The 19,836-nt window shown below is 40.4% G+C and overlaps 2 protein-coding genes across 4 annotated transcripts in view; both read left to right on the plus strand.

The window, feature by feature from the left end:
• LOC101617823 (UDP-glucuronosyltransferase 1-6) overlaps positions 1 to 19,836 on the plus strand; it is a 138,078-nt gene that overhangs the window by 43,954 nt on the left and 74,288 nt on the right. The window lies entirely within an intron of this gene.
• LOC101617238 (UDP-glucuronosyltransferase 1A7) lies at positions 138 to 1,037 on the plus strand. The gene has a single exon (XM_004673292.3). It carries the CDS (start codon positions 138 to 140, stop codon positions 1,035 to 1,037), a length of 900 nt encoding a protein of 299 aa, XP_004673349.3.

Here is a 19,836-nt window from a genome sequence, read left to right on the forward strand (position 1 = left end):
TAGTGAGTGTAATTTTCTTATTGTATGTCACACCCTTTTCTGGCACAGATTTTCTTTTGGAGTCTGTACTTTTCCCTGCTGATGTATAGAGGAGCTTGGAGTCCTGTAGCTGGACTGCTCTGGGTTACACCTGTCCCATGGCTCCTGGAATCCTGCTGATTCCTCTTCATTTCTTTATATGTCTGCTGCTGGCATGTGGCTGTGCCCAGGCGGGTAAGCTGCTGGTGGTGCCCATGGACGGGAGCCACTGGTTTACCATGAAGTCAGTTGTGGAGAAACTCATTCACAGAGGGCACGAGGTGGTGGTCGTCATGCCCGAGGTGAGCTGGCAACTGGGACGATCGCAGGATTTCACAGTGAAGACTTACTCCACGTCTTACACGCTGGAGGATTTGAACCGTGAGTTCAAGATGTTTGCTGATGCCCAGTGGAGAACCTGGGAACAAAGATTGTTTTCTCTATTATTGGGCTCATCTGATGGTTTTTTTGAATTATTATTCTCAAATTGTAGGAGTTTGTTTAACGACAAGAAGTTAGTAGAATACTTAAAGGAGAGTTCTTTTGATGCGGTGTTTCTGGATCCTTTTGACGTGTGTGGCTTAACTGTTGCCAAATACTTGTCCCTCCCATCTGTGGTCTTCGCCAGAGGAATATTTTGTCACTATCTTGAAGAAGGTGCTCAGTGCCCCAGTCCCCTTTCTTACATCCCCAGACTTCTCTCTGGCTTCTCGGATTCCATGACTTTCAAGGAAAGAGTACTCAACCAAATTATGCACTTGGCAAAATATTTATTTTGCCCCTATTTTTACAAAACTCCCATAGAGCTTGCCTCTGAAATTCTCCAAACACCAGTCACAGCGTACGAGCTCTTCAGCCACACATCCGTCTGGCTGTTGCGCACTGACTTCGTCCTGGACTTCCCCAGACCTGTGATGCCCAACATCGTCTTCATTGGGGGCATCAACTGCCACCCTGGAAAGCCACTGCCTCAGGTACGCTGTCGCTCCTTTGGCACATTAAGCATGACCTGGCTTTGAACCTTTCAGAAAAGATTCCTCACTCACTGAGCTGTGACTTGTCATTGACATTTGTCGCTTTTACAGTTTTCTTTTGGTTTGACAAATTATTTTGTATCCTTCATTGAGTTGTTGGTTAGTGCAGTTTATAAATGTGTTTGGTGATTTTGTGTGTGCACAAGTTCTATGTCTAAATATGATTGTCAAGCCACATTTTAATAATGGGAAAAATAGTGAAACAGAGTAAAAAAAAATGAGACTTTCTTCTTTATTGTTCCAATGTTGTACTCCCTGTAAGAAAATACTCTTCACAATTTTGTAGTTATTTATTTTGGGGGAACTATTTTATAACTAATACATATAGAATCCTAAAATAAAATCATTAAAATAAAATCCACTATTTACCTGGGTATAATGTTATTGGCATTGCATTTTTTCCAGTAAGTTACAGATAGCTTTATAATCCAGGACTTGTAATAACATGTCCTCATCTCCTACCTCATTTTGAGGCAGAGCCTAGATCTCCAGGCTAACTGGTCCATGAGCTTCTGGGAAAATCGCCTGCCTCTGCCTCATTTCTGGGGTCATAGAAGCCTGCCATAGCCTTTAGCTTTTACGTGAGATGTAGGGATCCAAACTCAGCTACTCGGGGTTGCATGGTACACACAAGCACTGAGCAACTTCCCAGCCCTAACTTTTACAAAGTTTTGGCATGCCAGGGCATGTGTGTGGAGGTCAGAGGGCAGCCTTGGGGTGTTGGATCTGGTGCTCCTTGTTTGAAACAGGGTCTCTCTTGTCATTTTGCCTCTTCAAACACCATGCTAGGTGGCCCACAGCTTCAGGAGCCTTCTGAATCTGCACCCATTGCTTTAGGTGCATTAGGATTTACAGATGCTTGTGCTGTTTGTGTCCAGGTATATATGGTCTGGGGATCCAAATTCTGGTCATCAGGCTTGTGCAGCAAGTGTCTTTTTTAAAATAGTTTTTAAAAATATTTTTTGTTCATTTTTATTTATTTATTTGAGAGTGACAGAGAGAGAGGGAAAGAGACAGATGGAGAGAGAATGGGCGCGCCAGGGCTTCCAACCACTGCAAATGAACTCCAGACGCATGCGCCCCCTTGTGCATCTGGCTAACGTAGGTCCTGGGGAGTTGAGCCTCGAACTGGAGTCCTCAGGCTTCACAGGCAAGCGCTTAACTGCTCAGCCATCTCTCCAACCCTGCAACAAGAGTCTTTAGCTTCGAGTCATCTCCCCAGTCTAAACATTTTTTTTAAATTTAATTTAATTTTTTAAAAATTTTTATTAACATTTTCCATGATTATAAAATATATCCCATGGTAATTCCCTCCCTCCCCACACCCACACTTTCGCATTTGAAATTCCATTCTCCATCATATTACCTCCCCATTACAATCATTGTAATTACATATATACAATATCAACCTATTAAGTAACCTCCTCCCTTCCTTTCTCTACCCTTTATGTCTCCTTTTTACCTTACTGGCCTCTGCTACTAAGTATTTTCATTCTCACGCAGAAGCCCAATCATCTGTAGCTAGTATCCACATATGAGGGAGAACATGTGGCGCTTGGCTTTCTGGGCCTGGGTTACCTGACTTAGTATAATACTTTCCAGGTCCATCCATTTTTCTGCAAATTTCATAACTTCATTTTTCTTTACCGCTGAGTAGAACTCCATTGTATAAATGTGCCACATCTTCATCATCCACTCATCTGTTGAGGGACATCTAGGCTGGTTCCATTTCCCAGCTATTATAAATTGAGCAGCCATAAACATGGTTGAGCATGTACTTCTAAGGAAATGAGATGAGTCCTTTGGATATATGCCTAGGAGTGCTATAGCTGGGTTATATGGTAGATCAATCTTTAGCTGTTTTAGGAACCTCCACACTGTTTTCCACAATGGCTGGACCAGATTGCATTCCCACCAGCAATGTAGAAGGGTTTCTTTTTTTCCACATCCCCGCCAACATTTACGATCATTTGTTTTCATGATGGTGGCCATTCTGACAGGAGTGAGATGGAATCTCAATGTAGTTTTAATCTGCATTTCCCTAATGACTAGGGACGTAGAACATTTTTTTAGATGCTTATATGCCATTCGTATTTCTTCCTTTGAGAACTCTCTATTTGGCTCCATAGCCCATTTTTTGATTGGCTTGTTTGATTCCTTATTATTTAACTTTTTGAGTTCTTTGTATATCCTAGATATTAATCCTCTATCAGATATATAGCTGGTGAAGATTTTTTCCCATTCTGTAGGTTGCCTCTTTGCTTTTTTCACTGTGTCCTTTGCAGTGCAAAATCTTTGTAATTTCATGAGGTCCCAGTGACTAATCTGTGGTTTTATTGCCTGAGCAATTGGGGTTGTAATCAGAAAGTCTTTGCCAAGACCAATATGTTGAAGGGTTTCCCCTACTTTTTCCTCTAGCAGTTTCAGAGTTTCAGGTCTGATGTTAAGGTCTTTAATCCATTTGGACTTAATTATTGTGCATGGCGAGAGAGAAGAATCTATTTTCATCCTTCTGCAGATATATATCCAGTTTTCCCAACACCATTTGCTGAAGAGGCTGTCTCTTCTCCACTGAGTATTTTTGGCATTTTTATCGAATATCAGGTGGCTATAGCTACTTGGGCTTACATCTGGGTCCTCTATTCTGTTCCACTGATCTACATGTCTGTTTTTGTGCCAGTACCATGCTGTTTTTGTTACTATGGCTCTGTAGTATAGGTTAAAATCAGGTATGGTGAAACCACCAGCCTCATTTTTGTTGCTCAGTATTATTTTAGATATTCGAGGTTTTTTTGTGATTCCAAATAATTTTTGGATTGTTTTTTCTATTTCCATGAAGAAAGCCTTTGGAATTTTGATAGGGATTGCATTAAATGTGTAGATTGCTTTAGGTAAGATTGCCATTTTCACAATATTGATTCTTCCAATCCAGGAACAAGGGATGTTTCTCCACTTTCTAGTGTCTTCTGCAATTTCTCGCCTGAGTGTTTTAAAGTTCTCATTGTAGAGATCCTTTACATCCTTGGTAAGGTTTATTCCAAGGTACTTTAATTTTTTGGATGCAATTGTGAGCGGGAGTGATTCTCTGATTTCATCCTCTGTGTTTTTGTTGTTAGCATATATGAAGGCTACTGATTTCTGTGTATTTATTTTGTATCCTGCTACATTGCTGTAGGTTTTGATCAGCTCTAACAGTTTGCTAGTAGAGTCTTTAGGGTCCTTTATGTATAGAATCATGTCATCTGCAAATAGTGATAACTTGATCTCTTCCTTTCCAATTTGTATCCCTGTTATGTGTGTGTCTTGCCTTATTGCTATGGCTAAGACTTCCAAAACTATATTAAATATAAGTGGGGACAGTGGACACCCTTGTCTTGTTCCTGATTTTAGTGGAAAAGCTTCCAGTTTTTCCCCATTTAGTAATATGTTGGCTGTAGGTTTGTCATAAATAGCCTTTATTATATTGAGATATGTTCCTTCTATTCCCAGTCTCTGTAGGACTTTTATCATGAAGGGATGTTGGATTTTGTCAAATGCTTTCTCTGCGTCTAATGAGATGATCATGTGATTTTTGTCCTTCAACCCGTCTATGTAATGTATTACATTTATAGATTTGCGTATGTTGAACCATCCCTGCATCTCTGGGATAAAGCCTACTTGGTCAGGGTGAATGATCTTTTTTTTTTTTTAATTTTTATTTATTTATTTGAGAGCGGCAGACACAGAGAGAAAGACAGATAGAGGGAGAGAGAGAGAATGGGCGCGCCAGGGCTTCCAGCCTCTGCAAACGAACTCCAGACGTGTGCGCCCCTTGTGCATCTGGCTAACGTGGGACCTGGGGAACCGAGCCTCGAACCGGGGTCCTTAGGCTTCACAGGCAAGCGCTTAACCACTAAGCCATCTCTCCAGCCCGTGAATGATCTTTTTGATATATTCTTGTATTCTGTTTGCCAATATTTTGCTGAGAATTTTTGCATCTATGTTCATGAGGAAGATTGGTCTGTAATTTTCTTTTTTTGTTCTATCTTTGCCTGGTTTTGGTATCAGGGTGATGCTGGCCTCATAGAAGGAGTTTGGTAGAATTCCTTCTTTTTCTATTTCCTGGAAAAGCTTAAGAAGCAATGGTTTTAGCTCTTCCTTAAAAGTCTGGTAAAATTCAGCAGTGAATCCATCTGGGCCTGGGCTTTTTTTAGTTGGGAAATTATTGATAACTGTTCGGATCTCCATGCTTATTATAGGTCTATTTAAGTGATTAATCTCATTTTGATTTAATTTAGGTAGGTCATATCGATCAAGGAAATCATCCATTTCTTTCAGATTTTCATACTTTGTGGAGTATATGCTTTTATAGTATGTCCCTATGATTTTTTGAATTTCTCTGGAATCTGTTGTGATGTTACCTTGTTCATCCCTGATTTTATTAATTTGTGTCTCTTCTCTCTTTCTTTTGGTCAGATTTGCTAAGGGTTTATCAATCTGTTTATCCTTTCAAAGAACCAACTCTTTGTTTCATTAATTCTTTGGATTGTTCTTTTTGTTTCTATTTCATTAAGTTCTGCCCTAATCTTTAATATTTCTTCCCGTCTACTGATTTTTGGTTTGCCTTGTTCTTCTTTTTCCAAGGCTTTAAGGCGAAGCTTTAAGTCGTTTACTTGTGACCTTTCTAATTTCTTAATATAGGCACTTAAGGCTATAAATTTACATCTTAGCACTGCCTTCATTGTGTCCCAGAGATTTTGGTATGTTGTGTTCTCATTATCACTTGACTCTATAAATTTTTTGATTTCCTTTTTGATTTCTTCATTGACCCATTCATCATTTAATAGTGTATTGTTTAGTTTCCATGATTTTGTGTATGCTCTAAACATTTTTTTTTAAATAGCTGCATGTCTTGTTTTAGATGCACCATTGTGTTTTCAGCCAACTGACACTGATTGATATTTAGTTCAAGACTGAACCAAACATTCTTAAATATGTTCTTGAAACCCAGAATGGGGGGCTTGGGAGATTGCCCAGTGGTTAAAGTCACTTGCCTGCAAAATCTGACAGCCTAGATTCAGTTCCTCAGTACTCACATGAAGCCAAATGCACAAAGTGGTGCATGTGTCTGGAGCTCTTTGGCAGTGGACACTAGATCCTGGTGCACCCGTTCTCATTCTCTCCTCCTCCCCTTTCTCTCTACTTGCAAACAGAAAAGATTAAAAAAAAAAAAAAAAGAAACATGTTAATAAACAAATAAACTTAGAGCATTATATATGCCGGCTCTTAGCTCAGTATTGAGAACTGTGGGAGCAGGGGGTAGGTGCAGGTGTTACATACTGACAAATTTTGCTAATTGCTTTGAAAGCTTCAAACCACCTCACAGCTTAGTCTGCATCACTTGAGAGTTCTCCTTTCATTGCCCATGTCCTCTGCTATTTTAGATGTTTCAGACTTCAAGTTTTATTAATATTCCAGGCAAAACGTTCTGTGTAGCTGCTTCCGTTTTCATTTCTTGTTTCCCTAAATGTGTTGGTCATTTCATTTCCCCTTGTGTGAATCGCACACACACACACTCTTTAACCACTTTTACAGGACACTTTCTTTTTTTTAAACATTTTTAAAATTTTTATATTTATTTATTGGATAGAGAAAGGAGAGAAAGCGAGAGAATGAATGGTGTGCCAGGGCTTCCAGCCACTGTAAACGAACTCCAGACGCTTATGCCCCCTTGTGCATCTGGATAAGGTGGGTCCTGGGGAATCGAACCTGGGTTCTTTGGCTTTGCAGGCAAATGCCTTAACCGCTAAGCCATCCCTCCAGCCCAGGACACTTTCTTTTTATAGCTAACTGCTACCAGCCCTCAAGTCTTAGGAAATAATAGCACTTAGCCTTTGAAGTATGTGTTGTCACTTCTTTTTCCTTGGCTGTTCCTCATCTTTGTTCTACACACTTCTCTTTTTGAGGAAGCCAAATTGGTTAATTTTTCCTTTACGTATTAACTTGTTAAATTTATTTTTTGTATATTGATTTGAGACAGAGAGAGAGAAAAAGAGAGAGAGAAAGGGATGGATGCACCAGGGTCTCTAGCCACTACAAATGAACTCCAGATGCATGCGCCACCTTGTGCATCTGGTTTACATGGGACCTGGAGAATCGAAACTGGATCCTTAGGCTTTGCAAGCAAGTGCCTTAACCACTTAGCCATATCTCCAGCCCTAACTTTTTTTTTTAATTGTATAGGTTTCAACATGTTTTGATCTTTTTAGGCCCAAAATACCTGAACATTTTCCCTATCTCAATGTGTGGATGTTTCTAGTTCTACTAATAGTATTTTTTGTTGATTTAATGTTTACTTATTTATTTGCAAGGAGAGGGAGAGGGAGTGAGTTAGGGACAGGGCCTCTAGCTGCTGAAATGAACTCCAGATGCATGTGCCACTTTGTGCATCTGACTTAACTAGAAAGTCAAACTGGAGTCATCAGGCTTTGCAGGCAAGTGCCTTAACTGCTGAGCCATCTCTCCAGCCCTGTGTTTTTATACATTAGGAGAACTTTATACTCCACAGAGTCAGTATCTAACTTTACTTACTGTTCAGTGAACTTTCAGTATTCTAATATCATCTAACATTCCAATACCATTTAACAACAAATTCACGCTTCATCCATTGAATTCAAATGTATCTTGAGCATATTTTATTTCTCTCTGTGTCTAAACCCTTAGTTCCTTAGTGTGTCATTTATCTATTCATTCATAGTACCATATGCCCCGGCCAGTGGGGAGTTGAACAAGGACTCGTGGAGAAGCTAACCTGAATGGGGGGAGGCAAGCAGACACAAGAAGGAGACCAAGATAGGTATTTGTCAAGGTCTCGAAGTTTATTTTTACATATAGGTTTTTATAGGGTTATAGGGGGAAGGCATCATAATCAGGCCAGAGATCACAGGGTTACTGGCTAAATGCAATTTCTTTGTTTCTTCATCAATTACTGGCAGCACCAGGAGAAGCTATCACCCAGGTGTAATGGCTCCTTCATTTCTGGTAATAGATCATTAGATGAGGAAATAGAAACTTAACTTGCTATATGGCGGTTTCTGTCAACATGGCCGAGGTTTGGTTCATAGCTCCCAACATCTCCTCCCTTCTTTTATACAAAAAAAGGGGGAGGCCTGCTTTGCAGTGGTGGGCATTAACCAACTGGGGGAGTAGGGACCCGACTCCTCCCGTGGGATGTCTTTTTCCCACAGTCTTTGGCCCTTGGTACCTTTTGGGGAGGGGAGGCAGGGCCTATGTGGCCAGAGAGTGAGGCATGGCCTTAATGATAACAGTTATGGTACCAACCTCCATGTAAGTCAGGTTTTTCTCTCAGGGAATTCAGAAGTGGTCAGAAAGGGACCTTCCCTTGTGGTGCTTTGCCTCGCACCCACGTTGGTGCCCATATCACACTCACTTTATTATGTGCTGATATGCATAGGTCTGAATCCTATGCAGCTCCTGTAGGAGGGGTAGCTATTTGGCCATGACAAGTAGACCGCAGCAATAGAAGAGGTGTAGAGGACAGCAGTATAGTAAATGAGTACAGAATGTAAGATCAAGGGAGAGTGACAGCTGTAGGTGGTAGGTCTTCAGTGGAAATGCCTTGATCCACCAGCTCCAGTCTGTGATAATGAATCTGCAAAGGCTGCACCTTAAATCAATCTGTTGACGTATAAAAGACATGATTTTATTTATAATAATAGGTCCAATTGTGAGTAGGAGGATTGAAATAAGTAGAGGTCCTTCCAGCTTTGTCCTTTTAGGAAACAAGGAGAGTTTCTCAGGGAAGTGTTTCTTCCCTGGATATGTGAGATGTCAGTGGAGGATCATCAGCCTGTTTTACAAGTCTCTCTGGCAGCCATCTCACAGCATTTTCTTTGGTGTCAAACAAGCATACTGATCCTCGGCCCCAAATGAGTACTGGGTGTGGGCCATTCCATTTTAAGGTTAAAGGATCTTTCCACATAGCTTTGGCGAAGGTATTTTTTGTGTTTATGTGCCAAAAGCGATCAGCAGCTGACTTTCCTTGAGTATCAAGGGTTAAAAAGTTTAAGACAAACAAAGCATGATGAAGAATGTTTTTTGGGGAGCCTTTTATGGGATATAAATCCCCTGTTTTTAACTTTTGGAGGGTATGTTTAATAGTTTGATGGGCTCGCTCAACAATTCCTTGATCCTGGGGATTGTATGGTATGCCTGTAATATGTTTAATTTGTAATTGATGACAGAAATTTTGGAATTTATTTCCAGTATATCCAGGACCATTATCAGTTTTAATAATTTGGGGCTTTCCCATGACACTAAGGCAATTGAGTACATAAACAATGACATTTTTTGAAGCTTCTCCAGCATGGAGTCTGGCAAAGAAGAATCCACTAAAGGTATCCACAGTAACATGGAGGTACTTAAGATTACCAAGTGAGGGAACATGTGTTACATCCATTTGCCAGATCTTATTGGGAATTAAACCTCTAGGATTTACACCTAAGTGGGGAATGGGTAGGAGGGTGACACAGTTTGTGCACTGTTTGACTATCTGGCGAGCTTGTTCCCTAGTGATTTTAAAAAGAAGACGCAAGGTTTGAGCGTTAAGGTGATGTACAGAGTGAGCTGCTTTGGCCTGGGCCACAGGAGAAAGTCCCCCCGTGTCAGGACGGCCTTTGTGAGCATTTTCCAATTAGTTACTGAAAGCCAATTATCACTAAGGGCCTCTAGTAGGGTCATGGTAAAGGGAGTAGTAGGTCCATAAGAGGAAACAGCACTTTTTAATTCCTTGATATGTTTAAATGTTTAAATTTTATTTATTTATTTATTTTATTTTATTTTTTTTTGGTTTTTCGAGGTAGGGTCTTACTCTGGTCCAGGCTGTCCTGGAATTAACTCTGTAGTCTCAGGGTGGCCTTGAACTCATGGTGATCCTCCTACCTCTGCCTCCCGAGTGCTGGGATTAAAGGCGTGCGCCACCATGCCCGGCAAATGTTTAAATTTTAAATGGTGATACTGCTGGAGCTTAATAACAATACTTTTGTTCCTGTCTGGCTCGCTATCATCATCTGAATCAGTGGATTGTTTAGAGTGCTTATCTCCTTCAGAGCCTTCCTCCCCTGAATCTTTTTGCCCGCTCTACTCAGGTGGTGAACAGGTTAAAGAATTTGCTCCTGCTTTCACTTGGGCGTGTGTTATTGGAAACGCATGAACAGTCTTGGGTTGTTTGATTTGAGCTTTGATGTGCTGCACGGGGGCAGGAGAGGGAGAGTGGATTTTTAGGTCTAAGTCATGGAGTTTTTTTAAGTAAAGTGGCCTTTTCTTTTTTAACTGCAAGGAAGAGTTTTTAGTGATTGGGTTTCCTGGGAAAGTTGGCTTTAATAGAGCTTGTGTAGCCTTCATATTCATTTACTGGTTTTTCAACATTTTTGGTGATTTATGATGCGTTAGTATTCTCCTTTACAAAACTTAAAATTGGGGCTGGAGAGATGCCTCAGCAGTTTAGGTGCTTGCCTACAAAACTTAATGACCTGAGTTTGATTTCCCAGTCCCCACCTAAAGCCAGACGCACAAAGTGGCACATGTATCTGGAGTTCATTTGCAGTGGCTAGAGGCTCTGGCATGCCCATTCTCTCTTGCTCTCCCCTTGCAAATAAAGAAAAAAAAAAAAAATATATATATATATATATATATGGGCTGGAGGGATGGCTTAGTGGTTAAGGCACTTGCCTGCAAAGCCAAACAACCCAGGTTTGATTCTCCAGGACCTGTGTAAGCTAGATGCACAAGGTATCACATGCGTCTGGAGTTCATTTGCAGTGGCTGGAGGCCCTGACACATTCATTCCCTTTCTCTCTCACTCCCTCTCTCTGCCTCTTTCTCTCTTTCAAATAAATAAAAATAAAATATATATTTTTTAAATTATTTATTTATTTATTTATTTGAGAGCGATAGACACAGAGAGAAAGACAGATGGAGGGAGAGAGAGAGAATGGGCGCGCCAGGGCCTCCAGCCTCTGCAAACGAACTCCAGACGCATTCGCCCCCTTGTGCATCTGGCTAACGTGGGACCTGGGGAACCGAGCCTCGAACCGGGGTCCTTAGGCTTCACAGGCAAGCGCTTAACCGCTAAGCCATCTCTCCAGCCCAAAAATAAAATATTTTTTAAAAATAAAAAATATAAGATTATTTTGTTAAGTTTGTTGAGTTTTATAAATAATACTAATAATACTACCACTTAGGTATTTGTTCATATTACATTAAATGTTTTAGTAATTTAAGAAACATTGACTTCTTCTTGTCTTCTTATTCTAGAATATGTACTTCATTGTAATTAGATTTCATTTTAGCCCATTATTAAAGTTTTGCATATTATAAGAGCAATTTTATCTTTATCATTAAAATTTATTTCTAGGCATTTTATTATCTTGAAACTATTTCAATTTTGAAGTGGCTATTGCTAAAGTATGTTTTTTGTACACTTAACTTGTTTCTAGCCATATTATTATTATTATTATTATTATTTTAGATTTTTCGAGGTAGGGTCTCACTCTAGCCCAGGCTGACCTGGAATTCACTATGGAGTCTCAGGGTGGCCTCGAACTCATGGCGATCCTCCTATCTCTGCCTCCCGAGTGCTGGGATTAAAGGCATGCGCCACCACGCCCGGCTTTCTAGCCATATTATTATATGTACTTATTAGTCTGTAAGATTTTTTTTATGAGAGAGAGAGAGAGATTGAATTGGCGCACCAGTGCCTTAGCCACTACAAAAGAACTCCAGATGCTTGCACCACATTGTGCACATGGGCCACCTATGTGCATGTGTCACCTTGTGCATCTGACTTATGTGGGTTCTTGGGAGTTGAACCTGGGTCCTTAGGCTTCATAGGCAAGAACCTTAACTGCTAAGTCATTTTTCTAGCTCTAGTCTGTAAGATTTATCAGGTAAATAACATCATATGCAAAAACATTCTGCCACTATTATACCATTTATCTACCCTATTAGAGGATAGCTATGTAAAACATTTTGGAATAGTATTACTGATATAGGTTGTTTAAGTTGAGATTCAATCACTTGTAATTTAAAAAATTTTGACAAAGCTGAGTGTAGTGCCTGTTGCCTTTAATCTCAGCACTGCCGAAGTAGGAGGATGCTCATGAGTTCAAGGCCAGCTTGGGCTTGAGTGAGACACTGCCTCAAAAAAAGGAAGAAAGAAAGGAGAGGAGAGAAAGACAGAAAGAGAAATTGGAAAGTGTTGACAAGTACAAGAGTACAAATTCTTGGCAAATTGCATAGTTGTTGAATTTAGATCAAACACCCAGAGTCTTTCTCACATTAAAAAAAAATATATTTTGGCGCTGGAGAAATAGCTTTGTGGTTAAGGCGTTTGCCTGCAAAGCCAAAGAACCTCTGTTTGATTCCCCAGGTCCCACGAAAGCCAGATGCCCAAGGGGGCGCACGCATCTGGAGTTGGTTTGCAGTGGCTGGAGGCCCTGACACACCCATTCTCGCTCTCTCTCCCTGTATCTTTCTCAAATAAATAAATAAAAATAATAAAATATTTTATGTATTTATTTGTAAGAATTGAGAGAGAGAATGAGAATGAGAAGAATGAATGGGCACACCAGGGCCTCCTGTCACTGGAAACCAACTCCAGGCGCATGTGCTATCTCTATGTATATGGCTTTATGTGGGTATGGGGAATTGAACTGGGGCCATCAGGCTTTTCAGGTAAGTACCTTTAACAGCTAGCCATATCTCCAACCCCTCCACATCTGTTTCAATAGGGCAAGACTGTGCATTTTTATCCTTGTTTTGGCTGATTATGGATTTCAGTCATATTCTCTCAGAAAGTGGCATGTGGTTAGTGATTGGGTGACCTTTCAGCCAACTGAGGGGAAAGTGAAATAATGTGTTGTGTTTAAATTAGAAGGACTCCAGTTTTAGGACTTTGAAAATTGGGGATGGCTTCCTCTTCCTGACAAGATGTGTGAACTGTTATGAAAATACAAGTAGAAACCCCAAATACCATTGGCATTTAGAAGATTAGACAAGTAAAATGCATGTGTGGGTGAAGAGGAATGAGAAGACTAACATAGGCAGGTGGGCGCAGAACAAGGGAAGTGAAAGTTAGAATTTCCTTATGACTCAACAGTTCTATTGGACATCTTCCAAAGTATTGAAAGCAAGGACTGGAGAAAGTGCTTGTGCATATTCCTAATAGCACGATTCACACCCATCAACAGGAGGAAGCAACCCCATAGACCCGTCAGAGGCTGAATAGATTTGAAAACCATGGTTGATCCAGACAATGAAATACTATTCAGCTGCAAGCAGAAGGAAGCTACAAAACAAAGGAACCCTGAAAACATTACACACATAAGCAAAGTAAAGGCCCTCAGACTGCTGCACACTGCATGGTTCTGCTTGTGGGAAACACGCCGAACAGGCAAATTCAGAGAGGCATAGAGCCGTTCAGGGGTCACATGAGGGCTGAGGGGGAGGAAATGACAGCTATCTTTTGAAGTTGTGAACACCTTCTAAAAGTACATAGTAGTGTTTAGAGCACAAAACTGATTGTACTAAAGGCTGCTGAATTGTACACTTTAAGACTAGAAAGATAGTGAATGTTGTGTCATGTATATTTTACCACATTTTTTTTTAGAGACAGAGAGAGAGGGAGTGAGAGGGAGAGAGAGAGAGAGAATTGGCATGCCAGGGCCTCAGCTTCTGAAATTGAATTCCAGACACTTGTGCCACCTAGTGGGCATGTGTGACCTTGCACTTGCCTCACCTTTGTGCAGCTGGCTAATGTGGGATCTGGAGAGTCCAACATGGGTCCTTAGGCTTCATAGGCAATGGCCTTAACTACTAAGCAATCTCTCCAGCCCAGTTCTCAATTCTTGAATGCCTCTCTCTGGTTTTGGCTTTTGCGGTAATATTGGCTTCATAAATTGATTAAGAAATTTATGCGTCTAATTGCTAATATATATTGCAGGTAACTGATATTATTTCTTTTGTTTGTGTTTGATAGAATTCATTAGCAAAGTCATATGAGCTTGATGTTATATATGAGAAAGTTTGAATTTCAATTTGAAAAACACAATTTGAATTTGGGTTATTTATTTGTAAACTTTGTTAGCTTGTGTTTTTAAAGGAATTTGTCCCATTTCATCTAGTAGAGAATTAATTGATATGATCTTTTTTTGTCTTTTTTCTTTTCTTTCTTTCTTTCTTTTTTTATTTTTTTCAAGGTAGGGTTTCACTCTAGCTCAGGCTGACCTGGAATTCACTACGTAGTCTTAGGATGGCCTCGAACTCATGTCGATCCTCCTACCTCTGCCTCCTGAGTACTGTGATTAAAGGTGTGCACCACCATGCCTGGCCTCAAAACTGAGTCTTCTTTTCTTTTTTAAATATTTTTATTTATTTATTTGAGAGCAACAGACAGAAAAAGATGCAGATAAAGAGATGGAGAGAGAATGGGCATGCCAGGGCCTCCAGCCACTGCAAACAAATTCCAGACGCGTGCGCCCCCTTATGCATCTAGCTAACGTGGGTCTTGGGGAGTGGAGCCTCGAACCGGGGTCCTTAGACTTCACAGGCAAGTGCTTAACCACTAAGCCACCCTCCAGCCCTGAGTTTTCTTTTAAGGATCAATCAACTCAATAAAGCTCCACCCAGGCAGATTAAAAAGACAAATACATAAGTGAGTTATCAGTATAAAATGAGTTAACAATATAAAAATGAAGATTCTATAGATATTCCAGATTCTACAGAGATTAAAATAATAGAAGACATCATTAAAAAGATCATATCAAGCCAAGCATGGTGTCACACTTAGGAGGCAGAGGTAGGAGGATCGCCGTGAGTTCGAGGCCACCCTGAGACTACATAGTGAATTCCAGGTCAGCCTGGGTTAGAGTGAGACCCTACCTTGAAAAACAAACAACCAAAAAAAAAAAGAAAGAAAGAAAGAAAGAAAGAAAAAGAAAACTAGTTTTGGCGGTTTTATTAACTCTTTTTTCATTCTCTGTTTTATTGATTTTTACAGTGAAGAAAATTGTATAACTTTGTGGGCTAAGAAGTGACACATGGGTTATGAACACAACATAGAATAATGAAATAAAGCTAGTTAGCATCTCCTTCATGTCAAATATATAGCTTTTGTATTAGTAAGAATATTTAGCTTCATACACAGCAGTTTTGGAAAGCACAGCCCTCTGTTGTGTCTTACTGATGTCACCCTCTAAATAACCTCAGCACATGTCTTCTGTCTGAGAATCCATCATCTCCCATTCCTCCCACACACAGCCTCGGTAAACTCCATCTGACTTCCTGCTCTGTGAGCTGGATTGTTTCCGATTCTGCAGATGACTACTCATGTGTGGTAGCTGCCGTTCTCTGCCTGGCTTGCTTCACTTAGCACAATCTTTTCTAGTTCCAACCATGTTGCAAAGGAGAGAATTTTCTTGACTAAGGCTAAATGGTATTCTGTGGTGTATATAGAGTGTTTTCTTTTAAAAAATATTTTATTTATTTATTTGAGAGAGAGAGAGACATACAGACAGAAAGTGAGTGTGGACATGCCAGAGTCTCCTGCCTCTGCAAATTAACTCCAGAGTATGCACTACTTTGTGCATCTGGCTTTATGTAGATACTGGAAAAATCAAACCTGGGCTGTCCATCTTTGCAAATAGGGGCCTTGAGCTGCTGAGCAATTTCTCCATCCTCCACAATGTTTTCTTTGTCCATCTGTCTATGGACGCTTAGGTTGATTCCGTCACTCGGCTATTGTGAATAGTGCTGCAATGAACATGGAAGCCCAGGCTGCTCCCTGACCACCTGATTTCACATCTTTGGGGTAAATACCCAGAAGTGGGATGGATGGGTCACAGGTCATTTTTTTATTTTAGGAATCTCCATATAGCATTTTTTTTTATTTTGAAGAGAGATAGAGAGAGAAAGAGACAGAGAAAGAGAGAGAGGGGGGAGAGGTAGAGAATTGGTGCATCAGGGCCTCAGCCACTGAAATCGAACTCCAGATGTTTGTGCCACCTATTGGCATGTATGACCTTGTGCTGGCCTCACCTTTGTGCATCTGGCCAATGTGGGATCTGGAGAGTTGAACATAGGTCCTTAGGCTTCACAGGCAAGCATTTTAATTGCAAAGCCATCTCTCCAGCCCTCCATATAGTTTTCTATATTGGCCATTCTAATTTACATTTCCACCCACAGAAAACATGAGTTCCCTTTGCTTACATTTAGGACAACACCTGCTATCTTTTGTCCTTTTAAAAAATATTTTATTTTTATTTATTTATTTGAGAGAGAAAGAGGCAGGTACAGAGAGAAATGACATGCTAGGGCCTTCAGCCACTGCAAATGAACTCCCGACTCATGCTCCACCGTGTGTATCTGGCTTACATGGGCCCTGGGGAATTGAACTTTGGTCCTTTGGCTTTGCACCTTAACCACTAAGCAACCTCTCCAGCCTCCTTTTGTCATTTTTTTTTTAAACAAAGTTTTTCAATTTATTTATTTATGAGAGAGAGAGAGAGCAAGAATAGGCATGCTAGCGCCTCTAGCCGCTGCAAATGAACCCCAGACTCATGAGCCACCTTATGCCTCTGGCTTATATAGGTATGGGGGAAACAAACCTGGGTCCTTAGGCTTCACAGGCAAGTGCCTTAACTGCTAAGTCATCTCTCCAGCTCTCTTTTGTCCTTTTTAAATTTTTTTTTTATTTTCATTTATTTATTTGAGAGTGACAAAGAGAGAAAGAGGCAGAGAGAGAGAGAGAGAGAGAGAGAGAGAGAGAGAGAGAGAGAGAGAGGGAGAATGGGCACACCAGGGCCTCCAGCCACCGCAAACAAACTCCAGACACATGCATCCCCTTGTGAATCTGGCTAATGTGGGTCCTTGGGGATCAAGGCTCGAACCAGGGTCCTTAGGCTTCACAGGCAAGTGCTTAACCACTAAGCCATCTCTCCAGCCCACTCTCTTCTAATTTTTTTTCATTTATTTATTTATTTGAGAGTGACTAACAGAGAGACAAATAGGCAGAGGGAGAGAGAATGGGCACGCCAGGGCCTCCAGCCACTGCAAATGAGCTCCATTTCATTTTGGACTCCAGACGCGTTCGCCCCCTTGTGCATCTGGCTAACATGGGTACTGGGGAATCAAGCCTTGAACTGGGGTCTTTAGGCTTCACAGGCAAGCGCTTAACTGCTAAACCATCTCTCCAGCCCAGCCCACTCTCTTTTGATAACAGCCATTCTGCCAGGTATGAGATGATATGTCATTGTGGTTATGATTTTCATTTTAGTGACGAATATTGATGATGTGCATTTGCATATATCATTTGTTCCATTACATAAATTCTTTTAAGAAATTTATATATTTAAACTTTACCCTTTCTAAACTAAGCATAGCTTTCTTGCTTTTGTTTTTTTTTTTTAATTTAATTTATTAGTTTTCATTTCAGTGAATACAGGCAGTTTGGTACCATTATTTAGGTTCATCTGTGATCTACCCCCTCCCATTAGACCCTCCTTGTTAATGAAAATGGGTCGTGCATTGTGGAGATAGCCCCCAGTTATTAGTATGATAAATGTCTCTGCAAATCATGACCCAACATGTAACTCTGACATTCTTTCCGCCCCCTCTTCCGCAAGATTTCCCTGAGCCATGTTGGGTTCATTTTTGGTCTGCTTCAGTGCTGAGGTGTTGGGGACCTCTGAGGCTTTGGCTCTCTGATTTGGTAGGAGTTGATTTTTCTCTGCGTTGATCTCCTTCCCCTTTGTGCTGGTATCTAGTTCACAGGAAAACATCACCCTTGCTTATTTCACCAGTTGTCCTTAGTTTCAGTTGGGCCCCTTTTGAGGTATGTTGGGGCAGCTCTCTTCTTAGGATCTGCATCTATCTGGAAAAGAGAAGAGAGTAAGTTAGCACCCGGAAAATTGAGATAACACTTACTTTTTTGATAGACAGTTTGATAGGTGTAGGCCCTCTTATACCCCGTGATTGATGGTAGCTTGATATTGTAGAGTGGGCTTGTGTTTGGGTATGGTTCTGACTTGTTTCCCAGCTCCAGCTAAGGGTCTAGTACCACTGAGTGGATCAGTTAGCCAAATCAAGAGCAATTGATTCCTCACCATGGCTGTGTACCACTATTGCACTTGTGTGGGCATCACATCCGGTTATTTGTTGCTAATTAGGTTAAACAATGTGTTGCTTGGACAGATCTTGGTCATTTCCCCCAGTCGCCTATGTAGTACCTTCTGGCACTAGACACGCTGACTGTCTGGGGACTGACTCTCTCCTGGCTTCCAGCCATGCTTTCTTGCTTTTGAATTGTTTATTCCTTATAGACTCTGGGTATCAACCCCCTGTTGGATGTATGGCTTACGTACATTTTTCCCAATTCCTAGGTGCTCTCTGTCTACTGTACAGAACCATTTTAGCGTGATACAATTCTATTGCCTCTGCTACTGGGGTCATATTCAAAACTTTATTTTCCAGACCAATGTTACATCATTTCTCTTTATTCTTTCTTCTAGTGGTCTTATATTTTCTGGTCTTAAAAAGTGTTTAAACAGGGACTGGAGAGACGGCTGAGCAGTTAAGATACTTGCCTGCAAAGTCTAACAACCTAGGTTCAATTCCACAGTACTTACGTAAAAACAAGTGTCCAAACTGGCACATGCTTCCGGAGTGGGTTTGTAGTGGCTAGTGACCCTGGCATGCCCATTCTCTCTCCTTCTCTCTCTTTTTCCTCTCACCTATCTCCTTGCAAATAAATAACTTTTGTGTGTTTTTTTTAAGGTAGGGTCTTGCTCTAACCCAGGTTGACCTGGAATTCACTATGTAACTCAGGCTGGCCTTGAACTCACAGAAATCCTCCTACCTCTGCCTCTCAAGTGCTGGAATTAAAGGCGTGTGTGTCACCATGTCTAGCTCTTTAAATTTCTTCATTTAAACTTTATTTAAATTCTTGGTTAGTTTTCATGGTATTGACTCTTTTAAAAAGTATTTAAACCACTTTGAATTGATTTTTCTATGGTTTGAGAGAAGGATCCAATTCCATTTTTCTGCATTCCATTTTCCACCATCATTTGTTGTTGATAAGAGTGGTCTTTCCACATTGCATATTCTTGGTAATTTTGTGGCAAAACAACTGATCATAAATTTAAGAGTTCTCCATTCTGTCCTATTGTTCTTTATTTTCAGCACCATGTTATCTTACTAAAGCTTTATAGTATGTTGTGAAGTCAGGAAGTGTGATACCTCTATCTTTGTTCTTGTTAATGATTGTATTGGCCAGCTGCATGATTTTGTGGTCAATATAAATGTATGACTGTTTTGTTATCTTTGTGAATAATTCTTTGTTTTTATAGACATTGAATAGAGTCTGCAGACTGCTTCGGGGGTTATGGACATCTTATCAATAGTCATTCTTCCAATCCAGGGACATGAGATCTTTGAATTTGTGTTTACTTCAATTTTTCTTTATCAATGTTTTATGGTATTTATTGTGTAGGTCTTTCATTGACTTGGTTAAATTTATTCCTGAATATATATATATTTTTGTAAATTGCTGGAAATGTTCTTTGAATCACTTTTTTATTAAGTTGTTACTGTCTAGGGACCTACTAATATTTGGCTGTTGACTTTGTGTCTTGCAACTTTGATTTGTTTATTTATTAATTCTAACAGAAATTTTGTGGACTCTTCAGGTTTCTTTTTGCTTGTTTTTAATTTTATTCATTTATTTATTTTG

This window comes from Jaculus jaculus, chromosome 4, assembly GCF_020740685.1.
Source record: "Jaculus jaculus isolate mJacJac1 chromosome 4, mJacJac1.mat.Y.cur, whole genome shotgun sequence".
In the NCBI taxonomy this organism is placed as follows: domain Eukaryota; kingdom Metazoa; phylum Chordata; class Mammalia; order Rodentia; family Dipodidae; genus Jaculus; species Jaculus jaculus.